Genomic DNA, 23,294 nt, shown 5'->3' with positions numbered 1-23,294 from the left:
GCTACTATTTCCTCAATGTACATCCCAAACAATGTGGGAGAGAGTGGGCACCCTTGCTTCACACAAATGGGGTGGAGAGAGAGAGAGAGAGAGAGAGAGAGAGAGAGAGAGAGAGAGAGAGAGAGAGAGAGAGAGAGAGAGAGAGAGAGAGAGAGAGAGTCCAACTTTTTGAGTCAAATCACAAGCATAGAGACTTGTTTAATACAACTTCTCGCATTGACTTTGATAGTGTAGATAGGTGATAGAGGCTTTTAAGTGTTAAATGCTAGACTGCTCAAAAGAAATGAATAATTTAACAATACCACCTTCTCTTCGCGTTAAAAAAGATAGGAAAATTTGCTATGAGCATCCAACTTATCTTGTTGAGTCTAGCACACACTCCATTATTCAAACCACATGGCATTACAAGTTTCATTGTCACTTTGTCTAACACATGGCATATGTGTTCAAAGGCAAGGTTATAGCCCCTTCACATAAATAAATTGGAGGTGCTTTCATATGGCCATATGGTTGTGATTCAATGTTGCCACACTCTAGATAAGAAAGAAGCACGCCCTTGATTGAATACTTGAATAGACAAGCAAACTGGATATTTTCTGTTTTATGGGAGTGTCATTGTCGTTGTATGGCCTGTAGCTTTATCAGGCCATACTAGTTATATACCCTCTTTGCACCCACTATGAGCATGTGATGTATCTTGGCATCCAACATTGGTTTTCCAACTACGAGCTTGGCCAAGGTCCAACTTCCAAAGATACATGCCAAAACAACCTCACTTCCTTGAGCTATATATATATGTGTGTGTGTGTGTGTGTGTGTGTGTGTATATATATATATATAAGAGAGAGAGAGAGAGAGAAAATTACCAAAATACCCCTCTAATTTGTGGAAATTCTCAAAGTACCCCTCAAATTTCAAAAATTCCCAAAATACCCCCAATATTTTGTAATAAATTTCCAAAATGCCCTTCAACTTTTCCAAAATTCCCAAAATACCCCTGGTCGGGAGATTAAATTTCTCCAAAGATGTATTTTTTGTAGCTTTTCATAAGAAGACCGATTGTCTATCTATACAAGATGCTCAAGCTAGAATTTGAGTTGGTTATGTAGTCTTTGGAGATGAATCGCTTCATTATTTTTAAACATAATCGACTATTTTTGCGAGGTAATTTGTGACAAATTACATGCTAAGCACTCAAAAACAGATCTAAATTGTCAGAAAGGATTAAACATCAGAAAATCTTGAACAATCCGACCAAAATAGATACAAGGGCATTTTGGGAATTTTTGAAATTTGAGGGGTAGTTTGGGAATTTCCACAAATTAGAGGGGTTATTTGGTAATTTTCCCATATATATATATATATGACCACCTGAGTAAGGCTTTGCTTAGCTCAAGCTAGCTGCCCAGATCCCGTATATCCGGCGATGAAAATCTGAAGTGCGTCTTTCAGAAGAGCAATGCTGCGCAAGCAAGCGCATGTGGGCGCCTTTCAACAACAGAGCCAGAGATCAACACCGTTCTCTTATTCTAGCACCCTCAGCGTGCTTGTCTCGGTCATCTTCCTTCTAGGCTTCATCTTTCCCTTGACAGCCTTACTGAATTCCTCCTCTCAGCTTTCTGTGAAGAGGGAGAGGTGGCATACGTACACCCTGCCTGAGGCTGTGCGTGCAGTTGCACGAAATAACACAGTTATCTTGTGTGCCGTGAGCCAGCCATATCTGCCCTTTCTTATCAACTGGCTCACCAGCATTGCCAAACATCATAGGCAGCATGGAGTTCTAGTTGTAGCGGAGGATTATGCTACATTGTATGCTGTAAATGAGAAATGGCCTGGCCATGCTGTGCTCATACCTCCGGCCCCTGCGCTACAACAAGCCCACAAGTTTGGATCACAGGTAAAATTACTAATCTGCATTGCAAGAGAAGATCTATGCAGGTACTATATGTTTACTTGACCGATGTATATGGATATTTCAGTACCATTGTATCCCATTTTTAGAATTTTCTTTATCGTTTGTACGCTGGCAGGGCTTTTTCAACTTTACTTCTCGAAGACCAAGACATTTGCTTCAGATACTCGAGCTAGGCTATTCGGTGTTATACAATGATGTTGACATGGTCTGGCTGAAGGATCCATTCCCTTACTTCAAAGGGAAATATGATATCTATTTTACTGATGACATGACACAGGTAACATTTTTGGTTTGTTGTTTGGACAACATGCTTAGAGATAGGGTTCTAACTTGTCAATCAACTATGTGAAAGAAACTAAGGTCCTATCCTTCGAGTTTCCGGACATGTCTGTGAGGCTCTTGAAAAGGACCATGGATGACTTTTGATGCTTGTGCTGGTGTTTTAATGCGCGACAAGTCATTTTGGTTTACTAAATTTTTCATGTACTCTTTGTGATCGAAGAGTTAACACTTCAACATGGAACTTTGCTGTTGTCATGGAAATGTGTGCTCTTGATTTGATAATCCTTGGTCAGTGCTTTTTAGAAAAATTTTCAAACATTTTTCTTCTTTCTTTGCAAAAATGCCATTTGTATTTGTTGTTTGAGTGCATAGAGTTTCTGAATGTATCCCTCTCTTTGTATGTGTAAGTTGGTGCGTTCACGCTTTTTCTTCTAGTTTGCAGGGGCAAGAGTCACATTTATACCGGTTGCTCTCCAAATCCAAAGTGCTCTTTGGAGCTCTTGCTTTGGTCATGTTCCCATTGCTACTTTGCAGCATCTTGTTTCCAAGAATATGGCTATCGGCTCGGCCAAGCTTCGCAAGCCTCACCATGTTTGTTTTTCATGTGCGAAAGGCAAACAACACAGAGTCTCGTTTCTAGAGGAGGCAACCTTTCGTGCCTTTGGTATTTTTCCCTATCTTGTAGGTCCTATGGAGGTTGAGTCACTTCAAGGATCCAAATGTTGATACTTGAAAATGATTTCTCCAGAAAGATTTGGGTATTTTTATCTTGCTAAGAAGTTTGATGCTCTTTCACTTTCAAAGTTGGATAAGTGAAGCTGCGAATCAATCTGACTCTAAGATCTCTACCTGAGAACTGACAAAAAAGGTGAACTTATACCCTTTGATTCATTTCTCTCTTCTAAAGGCATTCAAAGGGAAATTTCTCTCCCTTATGCTCTTGAGTAGAATGGTGGTGGAGAAAAAGAACAGGACAATGAAAGAGCCGACACAGACTCGCATCATGCCTCTGCCTCCCTGTTTTGGGGCGAAGATGTGGCACAAACACTGTATACCGGGGGTTATAGTTGTGGTGCGCTTGTGAGAGGGTAGTTGACTTGGTGTACGCGCTCGACCACCTCGACATAAAGAAATCCTAGCATGGATATTTGCACTCATAAATTCTTTGACATGACAAATCACATCATTGAAGACATGCACAAGAAACATGAAGATGTTGATGGTGAGTATCAAGATTTGTCAGCGGCCTATGATGACAAAGGAGGGCACTATCTATATCAACCTATTAGCTTTGGAGTCTTGGCATTGTTTGCACAACCATCGCTCCCATCTGCTTGGAGAATTCCATCATTCTAGAAGAGGCATTGCATCATCATCGATCGGTACATATTTTTGGCAGCACATCAGGTCCACACCATCTACATCTTCTTAGCAATCGGTAGCCATCAATCCGGAGCCAAAGGGTTCCAATCCGAGGCAACCAGTGCGGGAGTTTGCAGGCATTGTGAGCCTACATTTGCAATCACATCCATTGCATAGACGAGTATTCATCTAGAGCTTCCGTCATACAACAATCTAGTCGAAGCCCCAAGAGGAGCCTTTATCTTTGAGGAGTTACTTGGCAGTTTCATGAGACATCATCCAGAGTACTTGCTATGGTTCGTGGGCATTCCAAAGGACATATCCATCTTCATCTCCCATTTTGCGTTGCTCTCGCCAATCTTCACGCGTAGGGACAATATAGGCTGGCCGGTATCTTCGTGGACATTGGTGTTTGCATATCCAGCCATTGGCTCTATGAGCATGCGTCCGGTTGTAATTTGGTTCACACCATGCGAGTTGAGGCAACAAAGGTTATTGTTGGTTGGTAACCACCAAGGGCCTCTTTGATCCAAGAGACAGTCCATTGTTTGCGAGTAGATGCATCATCACCCTCCTTGTGTTTTGGACATTTCCACATCACCCAAGGGAGACTCTCTCTCAAAAGGCACCGTGGACAACATCATCTAGAAGGAACTTCATCTGAGACCATCTTATGGTATGCATGGAATTTGGTACCAGTAGGTCACTCTAAGCAGGAAGGGATGTCACGTGCACATGGCTCTCTGTGGCACGTGGACATGCTTCATCGACTTCCAGAGACAGTTTTCCCCTTCTTTCTATATAGGAGTGTCTAGAATCCTAGGAGGATTAATATTGGCAATTTTGTGAGCCTGTTCACAGGACCTGCATGTCCGGACAAATCCATTAGATTAGGTTTTCTGTTTTAGAACCCTCTTGCATAAATGGTTTAAACACGCGTTTTGACAGATGTCATTTGGCATGACATGCATGTAGCTCTAGGTTAGAGGAATCCAACGAGCCATTCCTCATGTCAGTGGGATTCTCGGGTGGACAGATGTGTGACAGTTTCACCCAGAAACTGACTCCCTGGCCCAATTTATTAATAAGTCATTTTTTTAATGATTAATTTTGTTTGGAATGGTGGATAGTTTGCCCTACCTAAGTCCTTGTTGGGACTGGTGGACAGTCTGCCCTACCTAAGCCTTAGTAAATTTATAAGTCCAATTCCAACCCTATAAAGGAGACCAAGCAGCGAGTGCTTTTCATGAGATTTACAGAGCACTAGACCAAGGGACAGATCAGCTAGCGTTTTTCTCACATCAGCCCTAGCGTTTTGAGATCTGGCAGCACAGTGTTTTGAGCTTGTAGCCCTAGCGCTACCCCTTAGCAGTGCAGATCAGCCAACGTTTTCATTTCCAACCCATTCCATCACCGGGTTGTGTTTAGATCTGCTAATGCTAGCCATCCCATTGTGGTCCAGTACTTCGGCAGCCCATCGAGCCTCCCCTCGGCCATTCCCTCGCCGGCATCGAGTGCTCACTTTGCTGTCCATCATCAGCATCGCAAGATCTGCGTTTTCAGCCCTTCATTCCTCACATCGAGAGCGCAATTCAGCCCCAGATCTACCCCTTGGCGGCCATCCGCAATCCCACATCGAGAAGGATTCAAAGGTGCGAGAAATTAGCCTCGGAGGTGCCTCGTCTTGAGGAGTTATTGCGGCGACAATCATCATTCGAGTCGATAGAGTCTGCACTTGAGGTATTGCATTGTGTGTACATTCCATTTACGCAATCTAAAGCAAATACCACATCGGCAATGGTGTGGGGGGGCCTTGAGAGGGTTGGTTGGGACCCCATTAGGTGTCATTCTCCTCTTTTCTCTCTATTTCTACCTCTACACATCTCTACCGCTCTCTCTCCAAGCTAAAAGGAATCACTAACACAAGGAAAAGAAGTAAAGGATTTGTGGAAGTGTAAAACCTAGATCTTCACCATTTCCATTCCGTTGCACCTGACACCCCTCTATCGCTAGAGAGGTATTTGCTTTAGATTGCAGAAATTCTGATATAATGGTTCTAGATGCTGAGATGCTGATGGGATCTTGCGGTAGATGCTGGGAGTTGAGAGGGTAAGGGCTGAAACGGAGTTACAGCTTGTTTGCATGCACATAGGGTTAAATGTGCACGTGACAAGATTGACATGGACCACCTTCCTAGAGAGAGAGAAGCTGTGATTGGCCAAATGAACACAATGATCAAAATTGCATCTATGACCTCAACCTGGAAACGCTAACCCTAAAACGTGTCACTATCGCCAGGAATCTGCAAGATCCAAAAATGCTGGCTGATTTAGTCCAAAACGCTAGGTTGATGCTGTGGAGCAAAAACGCTAGGCCTCTTGGGGGTTCTGCTGAGAAGTTGCCTGTTGAGCGTGTGCTCCTGCTGCCTCTTTCGCCCGAAAGTGCTAGCGCTAGGTTTTTATTTATACAAACTTAGCAAAATTGCCCTACCTACTTTCCAACAAAAGTCACTTAAAAATAATAAGTGAAAAATGTCAAAAATAGGGAAAATAGGTTTATGCACTGTAAAAATGCTAGTGATGGAATATGACTGGAATCTGATGGTCATGCTGTGTGCGACCAGAGGATATGCATCTAATCTAAGTGTCTGGACATGCACGGTCTGCGAACAGACTCACAAAGTGCCAAATCACTTCATATTCTAGACTGACTTGACTGAACCGAACCCTGATTATGTTGTAGCTTGTCCACAGACACATAGGGTTGGGTGTGTCACGTGACAGTGGTGTTCATTCCCCTGTGCCCACCCGTGAGAGAGTCATGAGCATTGTGCAATATGGCTGTCCTGAGAGAGGACAACGCACATAGACAGTGACGAAAATACAACAAACCTTCAGAATGAGATAGTTGCTGGGCTTTTGGGGAGCAAGGGCCTGCAACCATTGCTTACCAAACTCGGAATCTGCATACTGATTCTTCATGTTGTCGAAAGAGACACCCTGAATAGAACTGTGGATCTTGACTCAAGAGCCAGAATTTGTCCTTTGCGACCGATTAGCTTTACCAGGCACATACTCAATCAAACCACCAAATTGCTAAAAAAATTGTGACCACCGTGCTTGGCGATCACTCCAATGTGCACTAGGCATAGACTGGAGTCACTTGACGGCTTGATGATCTGTGCGAATCATGAACTCTCTAGCATTAAGAAAATGCTTCCAATGCTTGAGAGAGTGAATAACAGACAAAAATTCTTTGTCGTAAACTGAATAATTCTTTTCGGCGCTATTTAACTTCCTAGTGAGAAATGCAACTAGACGGCCATGCTATTGAAGCACAACACCTATTTCGACATTGCTTGCATCCGTCCATACCTCAAAGGGGTCGTCCCAAGAGGCAAGTATGAGACACGGTGCTTCTGTCACTACAACCTTGAGACCTGCGAAAGCCTCAACGGCTGCTTCGGGCAAAACAACGCGCTATCAGCGAGTTTTCACCCCTTTCAGAACATCTGTCATGGGTGTCGGCAATACATGCAAAATTCTCTATGTGCGAACTATATACTTAACATAAACCAAGCAAAGAACGCATATCTTATGCATTTTTGGGCAAATTCTTAATACGAACCTGTTCTACTTTTGCGGGATCAAAGCTTGACACCTTTTGCAGAAATGATATATCCCAGATAAGTAACTTTAGTGAGAAAAAACTCAGACTTTGTAGCTGCAATGTACAGTTGACACTCATCCAAATGGGCTAAAACCTTTTCTACATCCTTTTCATGTTGTTCCCACGATGCAGAGAAAATGAGAATATCATCAAGAAAGATAAACACACACACGCAAATCATATCTTTCCAAAACGGCCTACCATGAGACGGTTGAATGTACCCATGACACTTGTCAATCCAAAAGTCATAACCACATACTCCCATTGCCCTCGCTTTGTGGAAAAGGCAATCTTGTAGATATTGCCTTTGAATATCCTTACCTGATGGTATCCACTTTTGAGATCAACCTTGCTAAAAACCTTTGCCCCATTGAGCCTATCGAGGATATACTCAATGCGAGGCATCGGAAACTTGTTCTTGACGGTCATCTTGTTCAAAGCCCTGTAATCAACACACAAACGAGACGAACCATCCTTCTTGCAGACAAATAAAAGAGGAGCAGTAAAAGGACTTACACTAGGACGTATGAATCCTCTGGCCACCAACTCTGTGAGTTGCCACTAGGACGTATGAATCCTCTGGCCACCAACTCTGTGAGTTGCCACTCTAATTCTTCTTCGGTTGCCGTTCTTTAGGTGGTGGACATGCCTTCTTTATATGACCCTTGACGTGACATTGATAACATGGACCTTCCTTTGTATAAATGATTTGTTCTTGTGGCATTATTTATCCTCCTATAATTCCTTGTGCAGCTTTTTCATTTGGGGTTAGCTTAGGTTGAGAAGGTGTTTTAGCTTTACCCTTAAATTCATTTTGAGAGTTCTTTTCCGAAGGATTAGAGGAAGATGGGCTAGAAGAGTTACTATTCTTACCGTTTTGTATGTTCCGAGGAGTCTGAGAGGTATTGTGAGAAGACTTGTTTTCCTTAGGATTTCCTTTGTTGTGCTTCATCTCCTGCGCGAGAGCAATCGCTACCGCCTTGTTGAGATCTATGGGGTTGAGGATTTCGACATCGAACTTGATATACTCGTCCAACCTGAAAAGAAAAGCCTCTTTATGTTTCGCATCCGATTTGCGTAATTGGGTGCCGAGCTGTAAAACACGGTTAGAAAAATACATGACTGGGGTACCATTTTGCTTAAGGTTACGCCAATCTTCTTTTAACCGGGCTAGGTACCGTGGCGGCATAAACCGCACCTTGAGCTTGTATTGGAAGTCGGCCCAATTGAAAGAAAGGGGCACGCCTTCCTCGCATGATACCAATGTTTGCATCACTGGCAAGATACATGGCTGTTGTCAAAACTTTGCTATTCCTTGTTTTCTTAGTTGTCGCAAAGTAAGCATTAAATTGATGCAACCAAGAATATATAACATTAGCATCCATCTTACCGTTATACTTACTGAACGTCAACTTCTCAGTGATTGGGTTGTTGGAATCCGCTTCTCTACTTGTGTTACCTAATGAATCGCCTATGTCCTTGAGAGGCTCGGATTTCAAGGTGAGTACCTGTAGGACCAACTCTTGCATGCGTTGGTCTCTCTGCGCCTCACGCTCTAATTCCGTAGCCGCTCGCTTTTTTTTTTTCCGAGAAAAAGATCCTTGTATTAGTAAATGAAAACTGCCCATAGGGCTCAACCACCTCTGCAAGAGAGGGCTACAACAAGCATGATGGGGAGACTCTCCCAATGAAAAAACAGCATATATACAATGAGGCTAAATCAAGAGATGGGGGGAGGGAAGAGCGACACAGGTGGACGGTAGTGCCATCTGAGCACACCCTGGACAATGGTGTAGAAAGGCCCAGGGCGCCAGAGTCGGAGGAAAGCCTCGCGGCGCTCCCGCATGCGGTCGGAGCTGCCCTGTAGTCCCTCAAGCTGTCCTCTGAGAGTATGGATCAGCTCTAGCCAAAAGTCACGAACAGTCTCTGCTGGTGGCACAGGGCAAGCCTGAAAGATGCGGAAACAGCGGGCCCGCCAGATGAACCACAGTGTCAGGCTACTGATGAGCTCCCAACACTCCTCTCTCACTGCACCACTCCTGTGGAGTAAGCTCTGTAGTAGGTTGGAGTGTAGGTCGCCCCCCCCTGTATCACTATCATCCTGCTGGTGGAAGATAGCTCAAACTGAAGTGCCGGGCCCGTGAGAGTGGACCAAGCCGTTGCCCCCCAAGCGTACTGTCGAGCCGTGGAGAGAGTAGGCATCAGACGAAGAACTCGTAGCCACACCTGCTGGGCCGAGGGACATTCCCAAAGACAGTGACGCTGACTCTCCACCAAATGGTCACATGCTGTACATGCGGCCGAGAGACCACTATGCACTAGCCAGCTCCCTACTGTTGTAGCTCTGTGTGCGACCAGCCCAGTGGGACAAGGTGACGCGCCTCGGCTGTCTGGAGTCCCACAGCCTCTCCCAAAAGGCTGCCAAGAACTTGACTGAGAGACCCTCCTCCTGCCAATGACGTGCTGCAGCGGGGCGGGCCTCTGTGTGTGCTGCAAGTATATGACGTCCAAGCCGAACAATGTACTGAAAGAAAGGGACTCCTGGATGGTCTGCAGAAGAGAAGGGGTCCCTCCATAGCCACTCACCAGGATCCCACTGTACTCGTGCCAGTGGACAACACTCCCAAGTCCAAAGCCTCCAGTGTCCAGTCTCAAGAGGTGCTGGGTCAGGGTCTATGACGCAAGTCCTCCCAGAGATGCCCACTACTCGGATCCTGTGGAAACAACTCTGCTACCTGCAGGGCCTCTACTGTAACTCGCTGTAGTCGTCCCCCATCCTGAAGCTCGAAGAAAAGGGTTGGGACCATCTCTGAGCAGGCCCTGACTGAGATGAGAACCTCCAGTCGTGTGAAGGCTCCCATCCATAGGGGTGCTACTGGCTCAAGAGACGTGAGCCACTCAGTTGGACCTGACTCTGAGATGTCCTGACACATGCTCTGCACACCTCTCATGCCCTGTAGCTGGAAACCCTGCACCTCCTCTGACAAACCTGTGAACTCTAGCTAGTCACCTAGAGAGCGCGCTAGTCCTGTTGCCATGGGACCCCAGGAAACATGAGGCCGACTACCAACCAAGTGGCTTCTCTGAGTGCTAACCATGGGGTTCCAGACGAGGGGCTGCCGTAGGCGCTCCTCCGTGCACGTCGGCTGTCTTTGCTCCAAGCCACGTCGTAAGAGCTTCCAAGATCGAAGCAACCTCACAGCGAAGCGGTCCTCCAGTCTCCTGCTCATGCTCAAGCCAACTTTGCGCATCTCTGTAAAGATCCATATGGTCGAAGGTTGCCAAGGGCCTCGTGGCATGAAGCCTCTGCAGCAAGAACTCCTTCCAGAGCTCCTCACCTGGAAGAAGTCCTCTGACTATGAACTTCCCAAGAAGGGCTCTGCTTTGCTGTGCTGGATCAATGATCCCCAGCCCTCCCTGAGAAGAAGGAAGTGTGATGACCTGCCAAGCCACCTTGGCTCGGGCTATCTGAGTGTCACGTCCTGACCAAAGGAAGTTCCTGATCAGCCTCTCTACCTGGGTGATACAAGAACTCGAGAAGATCCTGCAGGAAGTGATGTACCACATAGTCGCCAACAACACCTGGTTGGCAACTACTACTCTACCAGCCAAAGAAAGTCGTGCTGAGCTCCAATGTAACAACTTTCTCCTGATGGACAGGAGAAGGGGAGCAATCTGCTGCTCGGGAGACAAGTCCTTACCAACCTGACAACCCAAGTACCGAACTGCAGTCCCTGGGGGAATCCACCTGAAACCCTCTCCTGGCATCCAATCTGGCACAGGGGCACTACCAACCGAGAAAGCCAATGTCTTTCTCCAGTTGATCAGTGCGCCTGATGCACAACAGAAGGTCTCCAAAGCCTGCTCACATCTGTGAAGATTGGCCTCCTGGCCATCTAAGTACAAGGCCGAGTCATCGGCAAACTCAGCGTCCAGTAGCTCATCTCCCCGAATAGGGAGTGCTAAGCCCCGTAGACCAACCTGCTGTGACACCAAAAATCTGCTCATCGCCTCCGCATAGAACAGAAAGAGAAAGGGGGCAAGAGGATAGCCCTGTCTGACCGAGCGTGTGAGCATGAAGCGATCACCTCTACCTCCTGCCAAAAGCACCTGACTGTGAGCCTGTCTGTACAAGGCTGGCACCCCTCTGATCCAAGCATCTGAGAAGCCCATCTTGCGTAGAGTGCCCTCTAGAAAGTCCTAGTCAACTCTGTCGTATGCCTTCTCAAAATCGAGAAGAAGAATCACAAGGTCCTCACCACGAAGCCGTGCCAGGGCAGAAGCCTCCCAGAAAGTAAAGATGTTGTCAAGGATACTGCGTTCCTTGACAAAACTTGTCTGAGTCCCATGTATAAGGCTCTCTAAGAGTGGCTGAATCCTCAAACTCAGAGCCTTGGCAAGAATTTTGTAGGTTGAGTTGAGGATGGTGATTGGACGCCACTGCCGAATCTCATCCAAGGAGCCACCCTCCTTGGGAATGAGGTAGATCAGGCCCTCACTCATGCTGTCAGGCATCACTCTTGTGTGCAAAATGTACTGAAAAGCACTACAAAGATATGGGCCAAGCAGGTCCCAGTACTCCGAGAAAAAGCTGGGAGTCAATCCATCCTCACCTGGACACCTACCACGGGGGAGGGCCCTAAGAGCCGTGTGCAGCTCCTGAAGCTGAAGAGGCATCTCTAGCCTCTGACACATCTCCTCAGTCACAAGACAGGCATTTGTGCCCAAACCTGCTCCCTACATGCATCCTGCCGCTCTAACTGGGGCTCAGCAGACAGTAACTCACGGTAGAAGTTAGTAGCAACTGCACGCATATCCTCGGGTTCACAAGCAACTGACCCATCGGGCCTCCTCAACTGACTGACCTTGGCATGCGAGTCGAGGTCCCACTGTCTCAAAAAAAGCACCAGTCACTGTACCCACTTGAGTCCACTGAGATGCTTGTCGGTGGAAAGCAAACTCATGACGCCTCTCCTCTGTGCTAGCAAGCTCCTGTCGAGCCTGCTGTAACTGCTCCTCCAACCATGGACTGTCTGGATGCTGCTCCTGCATTCCGAGAAGGAGGTCCCTGCCAGGATGCCCACTGATCATCCCAAGTCATTGAAGTGGTCACTAGTGTAGAAGCGATTTATCTGCGATAGATTCACTCCTCCCACTCTGCGGTCCGATCTAGAGAAGGCAAGACTGTCTCGGGGCCTCACAAAACGAGAGTGCTGCCATGTATCCAAGACCCTCAAAGTCATACACAACCTCTCCCAAGCTGCCAACTCGACTCCATGCACAGTAGCATGGCTGCCACCAATCCTGTCAGAAGGGTCCTCCAACATGTTGAAGTCCCCTCCTATGCACCAATGATTTGCCTGTGGCAAAGACTCAACAATCTGTGACCAAAACTCTGCACGAGCACTCGCCACATTGGGCGCATAGATGTTCAGGAAACCCACAAGGCCATCCTGAACCTGCATAGTAATCCACTAAGCCCTGCCTGGCACAATAATCCCTCTGCCCACAATGGCCTGCTGCAATGAGTCCGCAATAGTCATACATACCCCACCCTGGATGCCTCCAGGTCCAAAAGCAGCTGACCAAAAGGTATCATATCGTCCACGCAAAATCTGACCACATCGCCGAATGCGGCTCTCACACAGATGGTGCTCCTGAAGTATAAGGAGATCAATCTCTCCTCCCACAAGGCAACGTTGAAGCTCCTGACGCAATTGGCCCCGCTGACGCTGAAACTGGGGCCCACCTAGTCCCTGCACGTTCCATGAGACAATCCTCATGGGGAGCGAGAGAGAACAGATGCTGCCGTAGCAGCGAGACGGGCTATCTTCGAGGCTGGCTTGGATGGGGAGTAATCCGCATCCGAGCGTCCTCTAGATAGGCGTGACTGCAGTGAGTGCCTAGCCCAAGCCCAAGCAGAGCGAGCCGTGCGTAAAGCAACCTCCTCTGTCCAGGAGTCCTCATGAATGTATACATAGCAAGGCAAACACTGCGTATCAGCAAAGAAGTACACCACAATGTGCCTACATCCTGTTGAGTCTGGGGGTGTCACCGCAAACTTGGCCAATGGCGAGAAAGTCTGCAGCATATCTGTAACTCCAAGTTCTCCCATGTGGTGAGAGAACTCTAGGATCTGTATATGCAACCAACCCAACACTGAGTCGAGGGTCCACTCTGTCTCGGCCCTGCCACAGAGAGGGAAGGAGAAACCAACTGCTGAGTCCAAGGTCTCTGTCCCCCTAGTGGCAAGGAACAAAGCATGGACCCTGAAGCAGGCTGCCTCATGGTCTGCTGCAGAATCGTCAAGAAAACAAGTGAAGCCGTAGTCGAAGAAGTCCCAGCGGCGCCGGATGTCAACGCTCGTCAGACCACGAGGGATAGCTTCAAGGGAAGATGTTTGAATCTGCAAAGGGGGCCGTAAGAAAGGCTGACCCTCTCTCGCTAGGCGACTCGTGGCAAAGGCGCTGCCAAGAGATCTCCTAGCCGCCGGAGAGGGCCCTGCCCCCTGGGTCGACTGTGGAACTAGAGTAGGAGGGGAGAGAGAAGGAGCTGGGGGGAGCGGTGGAGAAGAGGGGCGGGATGGGGCAACAGAGGTAGAGGAGCGAGGTGGAGAGGCGACGGGAGCAAAAGGCGGGGGGGGGGGGGGGGGGGGGGGGGGGGGGGGGGGGGATGAGGAAGAGGGGGGGAACTCTGGGGGGGGGGGGGGGGGGGAGAGGTTGTCGAGGGTGAAGCGGATGTGGGGGTTGGCGCAGGGATCTCCTCCTGCTCAAGAGGACCAAAGCGGTTCCCCGTGGGAACCTACTGCTGTTGAGTAGGCGCCTAAGGGCCACTCTGAGTGCCAGGCTGATGCTGTGGCCCCTGTCGTCGTCGACCACTGGCCTGCTGCCACCCCTCCTCTGCTGGAGCCCCAGGCTCGGAGGGTGGCTCGGCATGTGTGCGCTGTGCCGCTGACTGTGGCTGTGGGCCAGCCTTGGCAGGCTGGGGCTGAGGCTGAGGCTGAGGCTGAGGTGTAGGTCGTGGCCTCCTCCGTGGACAGGCCTTCGCTAGATGGCCCATCTGTCGACAAATGAAGCACTGGTTCGGGAGGCCCGAGTACTCCACACTCTGTCTAAACCAACCCCCACTCACCCGAGGCAAAAGGATAACCTTCGGGAGCGTGTGGGTATCTCTGACCAAAACTCGAACTGAGGGAATGCCAGCCGCCTTGGCAGCTACGGATGCTGCCGTACGAGGTGTCTCCAGGACAGTCCCAATGGCGGAGCCGATCCTGGAGAGAAGTGGTAAGCTCTCCCTCCGTAAACCCGGGAAGCAGACCGAGATGGGGATGTCTGCCTTCTCTACTAAAACATCCGAAGCTGGGTCAAAACCATGCCGCCACTGTCGAAAGTGGGCACGTGATGCTCAGATGGCCAGTGGACTCATAGCTATGACCTTGGACGCCATCTCGGAGGTCTCAAACTCGACCTGATAGTAACCCCGTTCGAGAATCTGGACATCCAAGATCTTGCCCACCTCTGCGAGAAGGCGGGCCTGAAGAAGGTCTCGCAGCTCTCCTTTGCTAGGTCGGGTGCCGAGAATCTTGCAGATGACCGAAGTCGCCTGCAATCGCTCGACCTCTGCGGCAAGGCTCGCTTGCTCTGTTGGCGAGAGAGCAAGTCGAATGGTGGGCTCAGTGGGGTCGGGCGAGGGGGCTTCTGGTGAGTCCCTCTGTGGCGAAGCTGGAGCCTCTATCTGTGTCTACTGCTGTGGCGTAAGAAGAGGGCGACGGAAGGACGTTGCAATTAGGCGTGCAGAGCACTGCCCCAATGATTGACTTAGTGCTGAATGGGCCAATTGCAGGGAGCGATCAGGGCGAAGAAAAAACAACCCACGCGTGCGGGCGGACGGGGGGGGGGGGGGCGGCTAAAGCGGGAGCGCAAAGAGCAGCGGGAGGGGATGGCAGAGGTGGCAGGGGCGGGGCAGCGCGGGCGCAGGCAGCCGGGGGGGGGGGGGGGGGGAGGCAACGGGCAGTGCTTGGGGGGGGGGGGGAACAGCAGCAGCGAGCTAGCCGCTTGCTTTTCTTCGGCCGCTATGCGTAGAGCTTCACGCGCTTGCTCGTGCTCAAGCTTCATAGTTGCCCTTTGTTCTTTGGCCGCCAAGCACGCTTGCTCACGCTCACGTTCCATGGATGCCTTTCTTTCTTCGGCCGCCAAGCGTGCTTGCTCATGCTCACGCTCCAAGGCTGCCTTTCTTTCTTCGGCTGCTAAGCGCGCTTGCTCATGCTCACTCACGCTCCAAGGTTGCCTTTCTTTCTTCACGCTCACGCTCACGCTCACGCTCACGCTCACGCTCACGCTCACGCTCACGCTCACGCTCACGCTCACGCTCACGCTCACGCTCACGCTCACGCTCACGCTCACGCTCACGCTCCAAGGCTGCCTTTCTTTCTTCGCGGTCGCAATCCATGGAGGCGCGTTGCGCCTCTTTTTGTAGCATCATGTCCATCATCGACTTGACCAAAGCCTCCATAGGATTTGGTGCAATCCGTGGCGTAGATGGGGATGGGGGAGGATCGGGGAACAATCCTCCTGGTGTAGAAACTTCTTCTTCTCCAACTCCACTCTCATCACCTTCACGCAAAGTATCCATTCCGCTTCGGGTGATGACCATACATTGAGATCTTGGGTACTCGGGTTCTTGAGGGACTTGTGTTCTTGAGGTTCTTGAGTTCTTAGCTTGCGATCGGTGTTTGAGAAGGCTTTTCTCTTACCCGAGCTCGACTCTTCCCTAGGGGCGCACCCTTTGGCGGCCTTGCGCTCACACCAAGGTTGCTTTTTCCCACCTCACGTCGATTGGCCGGCTGCTAAGTGCAATGAGTGAAAAGAGGAACAAGGGGAGGCTGGACAAGCCCTTCTTTGTTGGGTTACCTACCACTTTTCAAAAAGATGAATAGGAATCGACACGCCCAATTGGACTTGGGTTACGTGCGACCGCAACAAGATTTTTTTTTTTTTCTTGTGGGTTCTTTCCTTGAGTGATACAAAACGCTGCCAAAAAGCTCTGATACCAATGTAAGGTGCAGCGGAAGTGAATTGTTGTTATTGCTCAAGATGAGTGCTTCGAATTGTGCTCAAGGGTTCCTTTTACTTACGGAAGGGAGAGCCTTCCGTTCTTCTTAGAGAGAGAGTGCAATGATCACAACAAAGTGAATGCTACTGTGAATGAAAGTGCTGAGAGAGAGAGAGAGAGAGAGAGAGAGAGAGAGAGAGAGGAGAAGAAGAAGAAGAAGAACACGACACCAGACGGTTCTCAAACCCTCCTCCAAGGGCCCCCCTCTCTATGGCGAGAGAGGTCTATGTTATAGATTGCACAAATCTGGTACTGTAAGGATCGGGAGGGCAAAAGAGCTCAAGGAGGCTCAAAGGTGAAAGACTCCATTGTTACACAGTGAGCTACACACAAATAATAAAAGGTACACGATCACTAAAGGGACAAATTGATGTACACACAAAATTAGTATATCATATTGCATAGCATATATTTATGTACAGCACAAGGCTTTATTTATAGGCCTTGATATTACACGGTTGGTAGACTTGGCTCATTCTTGTGTTTACAGCAAATATACTAAGGTGTCAACATCAACTGAAATGAGATGTGGAGGGATGTCCCATGCCTATCTCAACAATCCTTCCCTTAGGCATGGACTATACTGAATGAAGTTGAATCAAGACCTAAAGCCACACAGGCTAATGGTCACACAGACTGAGGTAGTCGCACAAACTATAGTCACACAGACTGAGTGGTCTCATTACATGGTGTCACACAGACTAAGAAGTCCTCCCCTTAAACAGAGAAGGTGAAAGACTATCCATTTTACAGTACATCAGTATATTCGCAAAAGTAGTTGGGGGCGGCACACACATGGAGACAATTCTCTTCCTGTTGAGCTGCATCTCCATCCTTTTCTTCTGCAAGATTGACTCTATTTTTGTTGCTTCCTTGGCACTTTGATGGTGGATGACCTTTGATGCCGCAATTGCTACAATATTTGTTCTTGTAGTAGTCCTTGGAGAAGTGTCCAGGCTTGCCACACTCATAACACTTTTTGTTATTTAATCTAGGTAATGATGATGACGCCCTAGATAATGATGATGATGATGTAAAATAAGCTCCTCCCACTGATTTAGATTTCTTCTTATTTTTCTTTTCTTCTTCATGGATTGCGCGTATAACATATTGCAGAGAAGGTATGGGTTCGTTTTGCTCTAAGATTGTTACTATGTTGTCAAAACTTTCAGGTAGAGCACTTAGCAGCACAGCGACTTGATCTTCTTCCGGGACTTGGCACTGAATGTAAGTGAGCTGCGTGATTATGCTCATTAGTCTATTAACGAGGCTTGAAACATCCTCCTCTTGAAGCATAGTAAGTTTGTAAAGATTTTTCTTTAAGCTAATCTTACTTTGCTTTTGTTTAGCACCGAAGTTATGTTCCAAAATATCCCATGCTTGGATTGCAGTGGTACAGCTATCTGTAAAATGCACATAATTATCATGCAGTGATGTGATAATTATGCCGAGTGCCTGTTCATCTTTAGCTTGTGCTTGTGCGATTTGGGCTCTAGTGAGGGTGCCTTCAGCAGAAGTGGATGGTTCGCTTATTCTCGGTTTTACAACAGACCATAGTTGCTTTTTCATAAGATATCCTCGTAGCTTGGTCTGCCGAGTGTGGAAACCGTCTCCATTGAATTTTTCAATCCCTTTCTCTCCCATGATGCAAAGTGGTTCCAAATGCAGAGGGTCTCGGTCTTACCGGCACAGAGACTCTCTCTACGGCAATGTCTTGCCCAATTTTTTTTTTTATAAAAAAAATGTACACAACACGGATATTTTGACCAATAGGTGAAGTCACTCTTCACTAATACCGTCGTGTGTAGACAAAATTAATCTGCCGCCGTGGGCTCTTGAGCAATCTGCAAGTCAACGAAAAATTGCCGTATAAATTTGATGCTTCGAGTGGCGTCGTTTAAGAAATTGAAGTCGAGCCTTGAATTTGATGAGCTCGAAGTCCGAAGCTGAGTGAAAATTTTGTGTGGCTTGAGAGTGAGCCGAGTCGGGAAGCCGAAGCCGAGACTAAAAATTTGAACAACTTGAGCACTTGTTTTTTGAGGTTTTTAAATGAAGCCAAACTAATCTTTAAAGGCTAATGTGAAACCAAAGAGTAAATGAAAAGAAATCAACTACACAGAAAATGGCGAGGTTGGCACAGAACCGAGCAGAGCCGTCCACTAGATGGGCAAATCGAAATCATGTTGCAGCTTGATCAAGCACCGCAGATGGAGGGCGCTAGTAGAGGCGAAATCATCCATGCAAGCCGATTGATTCAAGGCCGAAGATCAAGGATTTATGTGAGAATGAATCCGGACCGTCGGTTGCAAGAGAAGGTTTCGATGCCTTTGAAAAATTTGATTTGAGAGTGTGTGCAGCAACTCAAGCAAGCAAAAACCGTCGATTTGGCAAGAGGTTGAAATCTTCAGCTCATAAAGCTCTTCACGCATATAAGAAGGTCCTTCTTGACGTGGGAAGATGATTTGTAGGTTCCGATTAACTCGATTCCCCTTGAGTGGGCTGATTTCAGCCGATTACATAAGTTGTTTTTGGCTCTTAATCAGCTTCTAATCGACTGTGTGATTAGCAGAGAGTGCACAAATGGGATATCTATGGAATGAGGAGAAGATTGCTAAGCTAATTATGGTGCTCACTGGCTCTGACCAGTTGTAAGGATCGGGAGGGGAAAAGAGCTCAAGGAGGCTCAAAGGTGAAAGACTCCATTGGTACACGATCACTAAAGGGAGAAATTGATGTACACACAAAAGTAGTATATCATATTGCATAGCATATATTTATGTACAACACAAGGCTTTATTTATAGGCCTTGATATTACACGGTTGGTAGACTTGGCTCATTCTTGTGTTTACAGCAAATATACTAAGGTGTCAACATCAACTGAAATGAGATGTAGAGGGATGTCCCATGCCTATCTCAACAGGTACAATGGTCTAGATGCAATGGACTTGCCGACGATGTCGATGACTATGACGACGACGAGGACGGACTGAAGTCCGAAAATGAAAGGACTGATTTGCTGAATTCTGAAATGCTGGCTGATCTGGAAAACGCTGGCTGAATTCGGCGACGCGGCGAGGATCTGCTACAGAGGTTGAGATCTGCGAGGCTAAGGGCTGATCTGCAGGTGCAGAGGGCTGAAAACTAAAAACGCTAGGTCTAATCTCCAAGTTGGAAAACGCTAGGGCTGATCTGCTGAGTTGTAGAAATGCCAGGCTGATCTGCAAGTGCAAAAAACGCTGGGTATTGAAGGCTGAAAACGCCGATGGTTCCCTGTCGGTGCTGTTGAGTAGAGAGACACTGCAAGTTCGGGAACTTCTTCTGTTGCCTCTTATGCCTGTACTGAGTGCCCAAAGGTTTTCTTTTATAGTTGCTTAGCAATTTGCTCTACTTACTTTTCCAACAAAAGTCACTTATCAATAAATAAGTGAAAAATGTGTGTTTTGGGAAAAAGGGTTCTATGCTCTGGAAAATGCTCTTGATGAGTACTAAATGTCATGCTAATGATCATGCTGTGTGCAATTAGAGGGTATGCAACTAATCTAAGTGCCTGGACATGCACGGCGTGCGCACAGGCTCACAAAGGTGCCACAACACTTCCTAGGCTAACCTGAACCCTAGACTTGAGATAGCTTGTCCACATGCACATAGGGTTAGATGTGCACTTGACAGCCAAATAGGAGGGAGAGGTGGTGAAGGAGCCACTAGAGTGGTGTATGGCTGATGAATGGGGAGCTGGAGGGGGAGCATCCAGTAACGTGAACCATGGTACGGAGTCCAGACTCCAGATGGGACGATTCTGAAAGCAGATATTGTTGGACTGCACGTGACAGCGGAGATTCCCCTTTAACATGATATATAGATTCTGCTTTTCGATCCTCAAGTGCATGTGCATAGGGGGCACCCATTGTCTAATCACTCACAAAAAAGCTGGTGTCCTCCAACTGCAGTAGATGATTATACATGTGGACTGCTGTCACGTGACACATCCCAACCCTATGTGTTCGTGGACAAGCTACAACATGATCAGGGTTCAGTCAGTCCAGTCAAGTCTAGATCTAGCAGTGATCTGGCACTTTTGTGAGTCTATTCGTAGACCGTGCATGCCCAGTCACTTAGCATAGATGCATATCCTCCGGTTGCACACAACATGATCATCGGAATTCCCATCAGAATCCATTAGCATTAGTTAGGGGAATTTTCCAGTGCATTTAGCCTATTTTCTCTATTTTTGGCATTTTCACTTATTATTTTTAAGTGACTTTCCAACAAAAGTAGGTAGGGCAATTTTGCTAAGTTAATATATAAGCAAACCCAAGTTAGCACTTTCTGGAAGAAGAGGCAGCAGGAGCTTCCGGCTCAACAGGCAACTTCTCAGCAATACCCCCCCTCAGCATCAGATCCATCGCCACCATCTCCCCTCATCTGGCGTTTTTCACAGCATCAGCCTCGCCTTGAAGCTTCCCCCTTCTGGCGACAGTTCCCTTGCATGATCGACCCACAACACCCTCAGCCCAGCGTTTTTCATTGCAAAAACGCTACCCCTTCATCAGCGTTTTCCATAGCAAAAACGCCAGCCAATCTCAGCCTTTTCCAGCGAATTTCAGCATTGCATAGACCTGCAGTAACCAGCGTTTTTCAGCTTTAGTGAACCTGCTGTGGCAGCGTTTTTCAGCCAAGGTAGTCACCCCAAAACGCAGCCTGAGGAGCAGCAGCATCAGCGTTTTCATTCTCAGCCTGATCCCCGACAAGAACCATCATTTTCAGCCATAAGCACAACAGTAGAACAGTCCATTTCAGCCCCGAAACAGTCCATGAAAATCAGCAGATAGAAGATCCCAATTTTCAGCCACGAAGTCGTCGTCGTCATCGGCATAGTCCCATTGCATCAGTCCATTGCATTCGCATTGTACACCTTTGTGCAATCAAGTAGACCACTCTCGCCGACGAGAGTGGGGCCTTCGGAGGAGGGTTTTAAAACCTCTCGGGTGTCGTATCTCTTTTCTCTCCTTCTCTCAGTCTCATTCACTTGCACGCACAATATCCACTCACTTTGTTCGTGACCACAGCACTCTACAGACGGAAAGCTCTTTCTTTCCCTAAGAACTAAAAAGGAACCTTGAGCAATAAAGATCACTAATCTTGAGAAAATACAACATTCATTCCGTTGCACCTTACAACTGCTGTATAATACACATGCTCAAAAGGGGTGCGCCAAGGATGCATTTTCAAGCGTAGCTCAGGCCATTGTTGGGTTCTTACACTTGTGACTCGGTTTTGCATTTGCATGTATTGAAGTAATGCATGTATTGAAGTAGCCAGCTGGTGATTCTGCTATTGCTTTAGATCGTTTGGAACAAAAAAAGACACATCTCATTTGCAGAAAGCCAATGAAACTTGAGGTTATGTGTAGTATAGTTTTGCAGTGCTTTCTATTTGGCCTTATATTGCTGTCTTTGCAAGTATTTCTATGATTCCTCTTCTCAGAAAAGTCAAACGAAGAAAGCCATCAATTCTCATGGTTGATTTGTTCTTTAGGTTAAATCGCATGATCATTCGCACAAGCTGCCACCTCCAGGAAAGAAGGGGCGGACATATATTTGTAGCTGCATGCTTTTTATTAGGCCAACAAATGGAGGGAAGCTTATATTGAAAAAGTGGATCGAAGAGCTCAAGGCCCAGCCATGGTCTCCACGTGCCAAGGCGAATGATCAGCCTGCTTTCAACTGGGCACTGAACAAGACATCTGACATGGCATGTTTCTTTTCCAAGCGCTCCCCAATTCGCAGGTTACCTTGTAAACATCACTCAAAATTTCATGTGTTTATGCAGGTCAAGCTTTACTTGCTACCGCAGAGAGCCTTTCCTAGTGGAGGTTTGTACTTCAAAAATGAGACCTGGAGGAGAGAGACACAAGGGAAACATGCAATTATACATAACAACTACATCACAGGCTTTGAGAAGAAGATCAAGCGATTCCGAGATTTTGATCTTTGGTTTGTAGACGACGAAGAAATGGATCCAACTGAAGCTTTGGTGAAGCTCAGATCAAGCGAGTGAGCAATTGGCTCTTAAGGGGTAATTTTGACAGAGTGGATGCTTGGAGAGCTCATGTAATTAAGAGTGTAAAAGGGCAAAGCCTTTACATCCTCACACCAGTGCAAGGTCAATCGGTAATTTTCTTCATAGCATGGTCCAATTTTTTTGGTTAGGACCTGGCATGGTGTATCGTGATGGGTGCCATATCCTGTTATGGATTAATATATAAAGAAAAAGTAATTCTTTCTGTAGAATAGTAAATAATTCTCTTTTTGTTAGCAGTGCAGTCTTCTTTTTTTCTTTTTTGAGAGAGAGAGAGAGAGAGAGAGAGAGAGAGAGAGAAGTCTGAGGGAGAGAAAAGACAAGCCTGTATTACTGTAGTCCTTGAGGATGCTCGGGTCAGCCTGTATTCGAGGAGCCATACAAATCAAAACATACGTACAAAGATGCGATTCTAGCATACATGAAATGCTAAATGCCTTAAACATCCCCCAATGTAGTGCATGAAGTAAGAAGTCTCCTAAACTTGTTTAACTTCGGTGCAAGTCCTCTCTCATTTCACTCATAATTCAAAACAATTTCCATGTTAAGTATTTTGATTTGAAATATGGTTTTGTGCAGCCTTGCCACAATCCTTGCAAATTGTCTGAAAACATAATGAATGCACCCATCCTGCAAATTGTGTGAAAACACCAATGATACAGTATACGAAGAATATGCTCAATTCAAACGAGCACCAAAACACTTGCATCTCCTTCGAGTATAGAACATCATGCACTAAAGGCACTTACATGAGCTCTCTCTCTCTCTCTCTCTCTCTCTCTCTCACTTTGCACAGGTTCAGATTAAAGCAAGGTTGATTATTCGTCTGAGTGGTATCTAGAGCTCTCTTTCGAATCAAACATAATTGGATTGCAA

General features: G+C 47.2%; 1 protein-coding gene across 1 annotated transcript; it reads left to right on the top strand.

Annotated features, from left to right (window-relative positions):
• The first annotated feature begins 1,382 nt into the window (after positions 1–1,382).
• On the top strand, positions 1,383–22,654 carry LOC147456998 (UDP-D-xylose:L-fucose alpha-1,3-D-xylosyltransferase MGP4-like). The gene is made up of 4 exons (XM_086512045.1): positions 1,383–1,897; positions 2,031–2,192; positions 21,876–22,091; positions 22,170–22,654. The coding sequence occupies exons 1-4, from the start codon at positions 1,460–1,462 to the stop codon at positions 22,395–22,397; spliced, it is 1,044 nt and encodes a 347-aa protein (XP_086368171.1). The 5' UTR covers positions 1,383–1,459; the 3' UTR covers positions 22,398–22,654.
• The last annotated feature ends 640 nt before the right edge of the window (positions 22,655–23,294 follow it).

Source organism: Adiantum capillus-veneris, chromosome 5 (assembly GCF_014529385.1).
Source record: "Adiantum capillus-veneris isolate H3 chromosome 5, ASM1452938v2, whole genome shotgun sequence".
Taxonomy (NCBI): domain Eukaryota; kingdom Viridiplantae; phylum Streptophyta; class Polypodiopsida; order Polypodiales; family Pteridaceae; genus Adiantum; species Adiantum capillus-veneris.
Note: the sequence above shows the minus strand (reverse complement) of the source record. Positions and strands in the feature narration are given on the sequence as shown.

Excerpts from the sequence above, each read along its gene's own strand:
- LOC147456998 (XM_086512045.1), top strand. The coding sequence starts at position 1,460 with ATGCTGCGCAAGCAAGCGCATGTGGGCGCCTTTCAACAACAGAGCCAG. Across the intron at positions 1,898-2,030 it reads CCCACAAGTTTGGATCACAG|GGCTTTTTCAACTTTACTTC; the intron begins GTAAAATTACTA and ends GTACGCTGGCAG. Across the intron at positions 22,092-22,169 it reads TGAACAAGACATCTGACATG|GTCAAGCTTTACTTGCTACC; the intron begins GCATGTTTCTTT and ends GTGTTTATGCAG.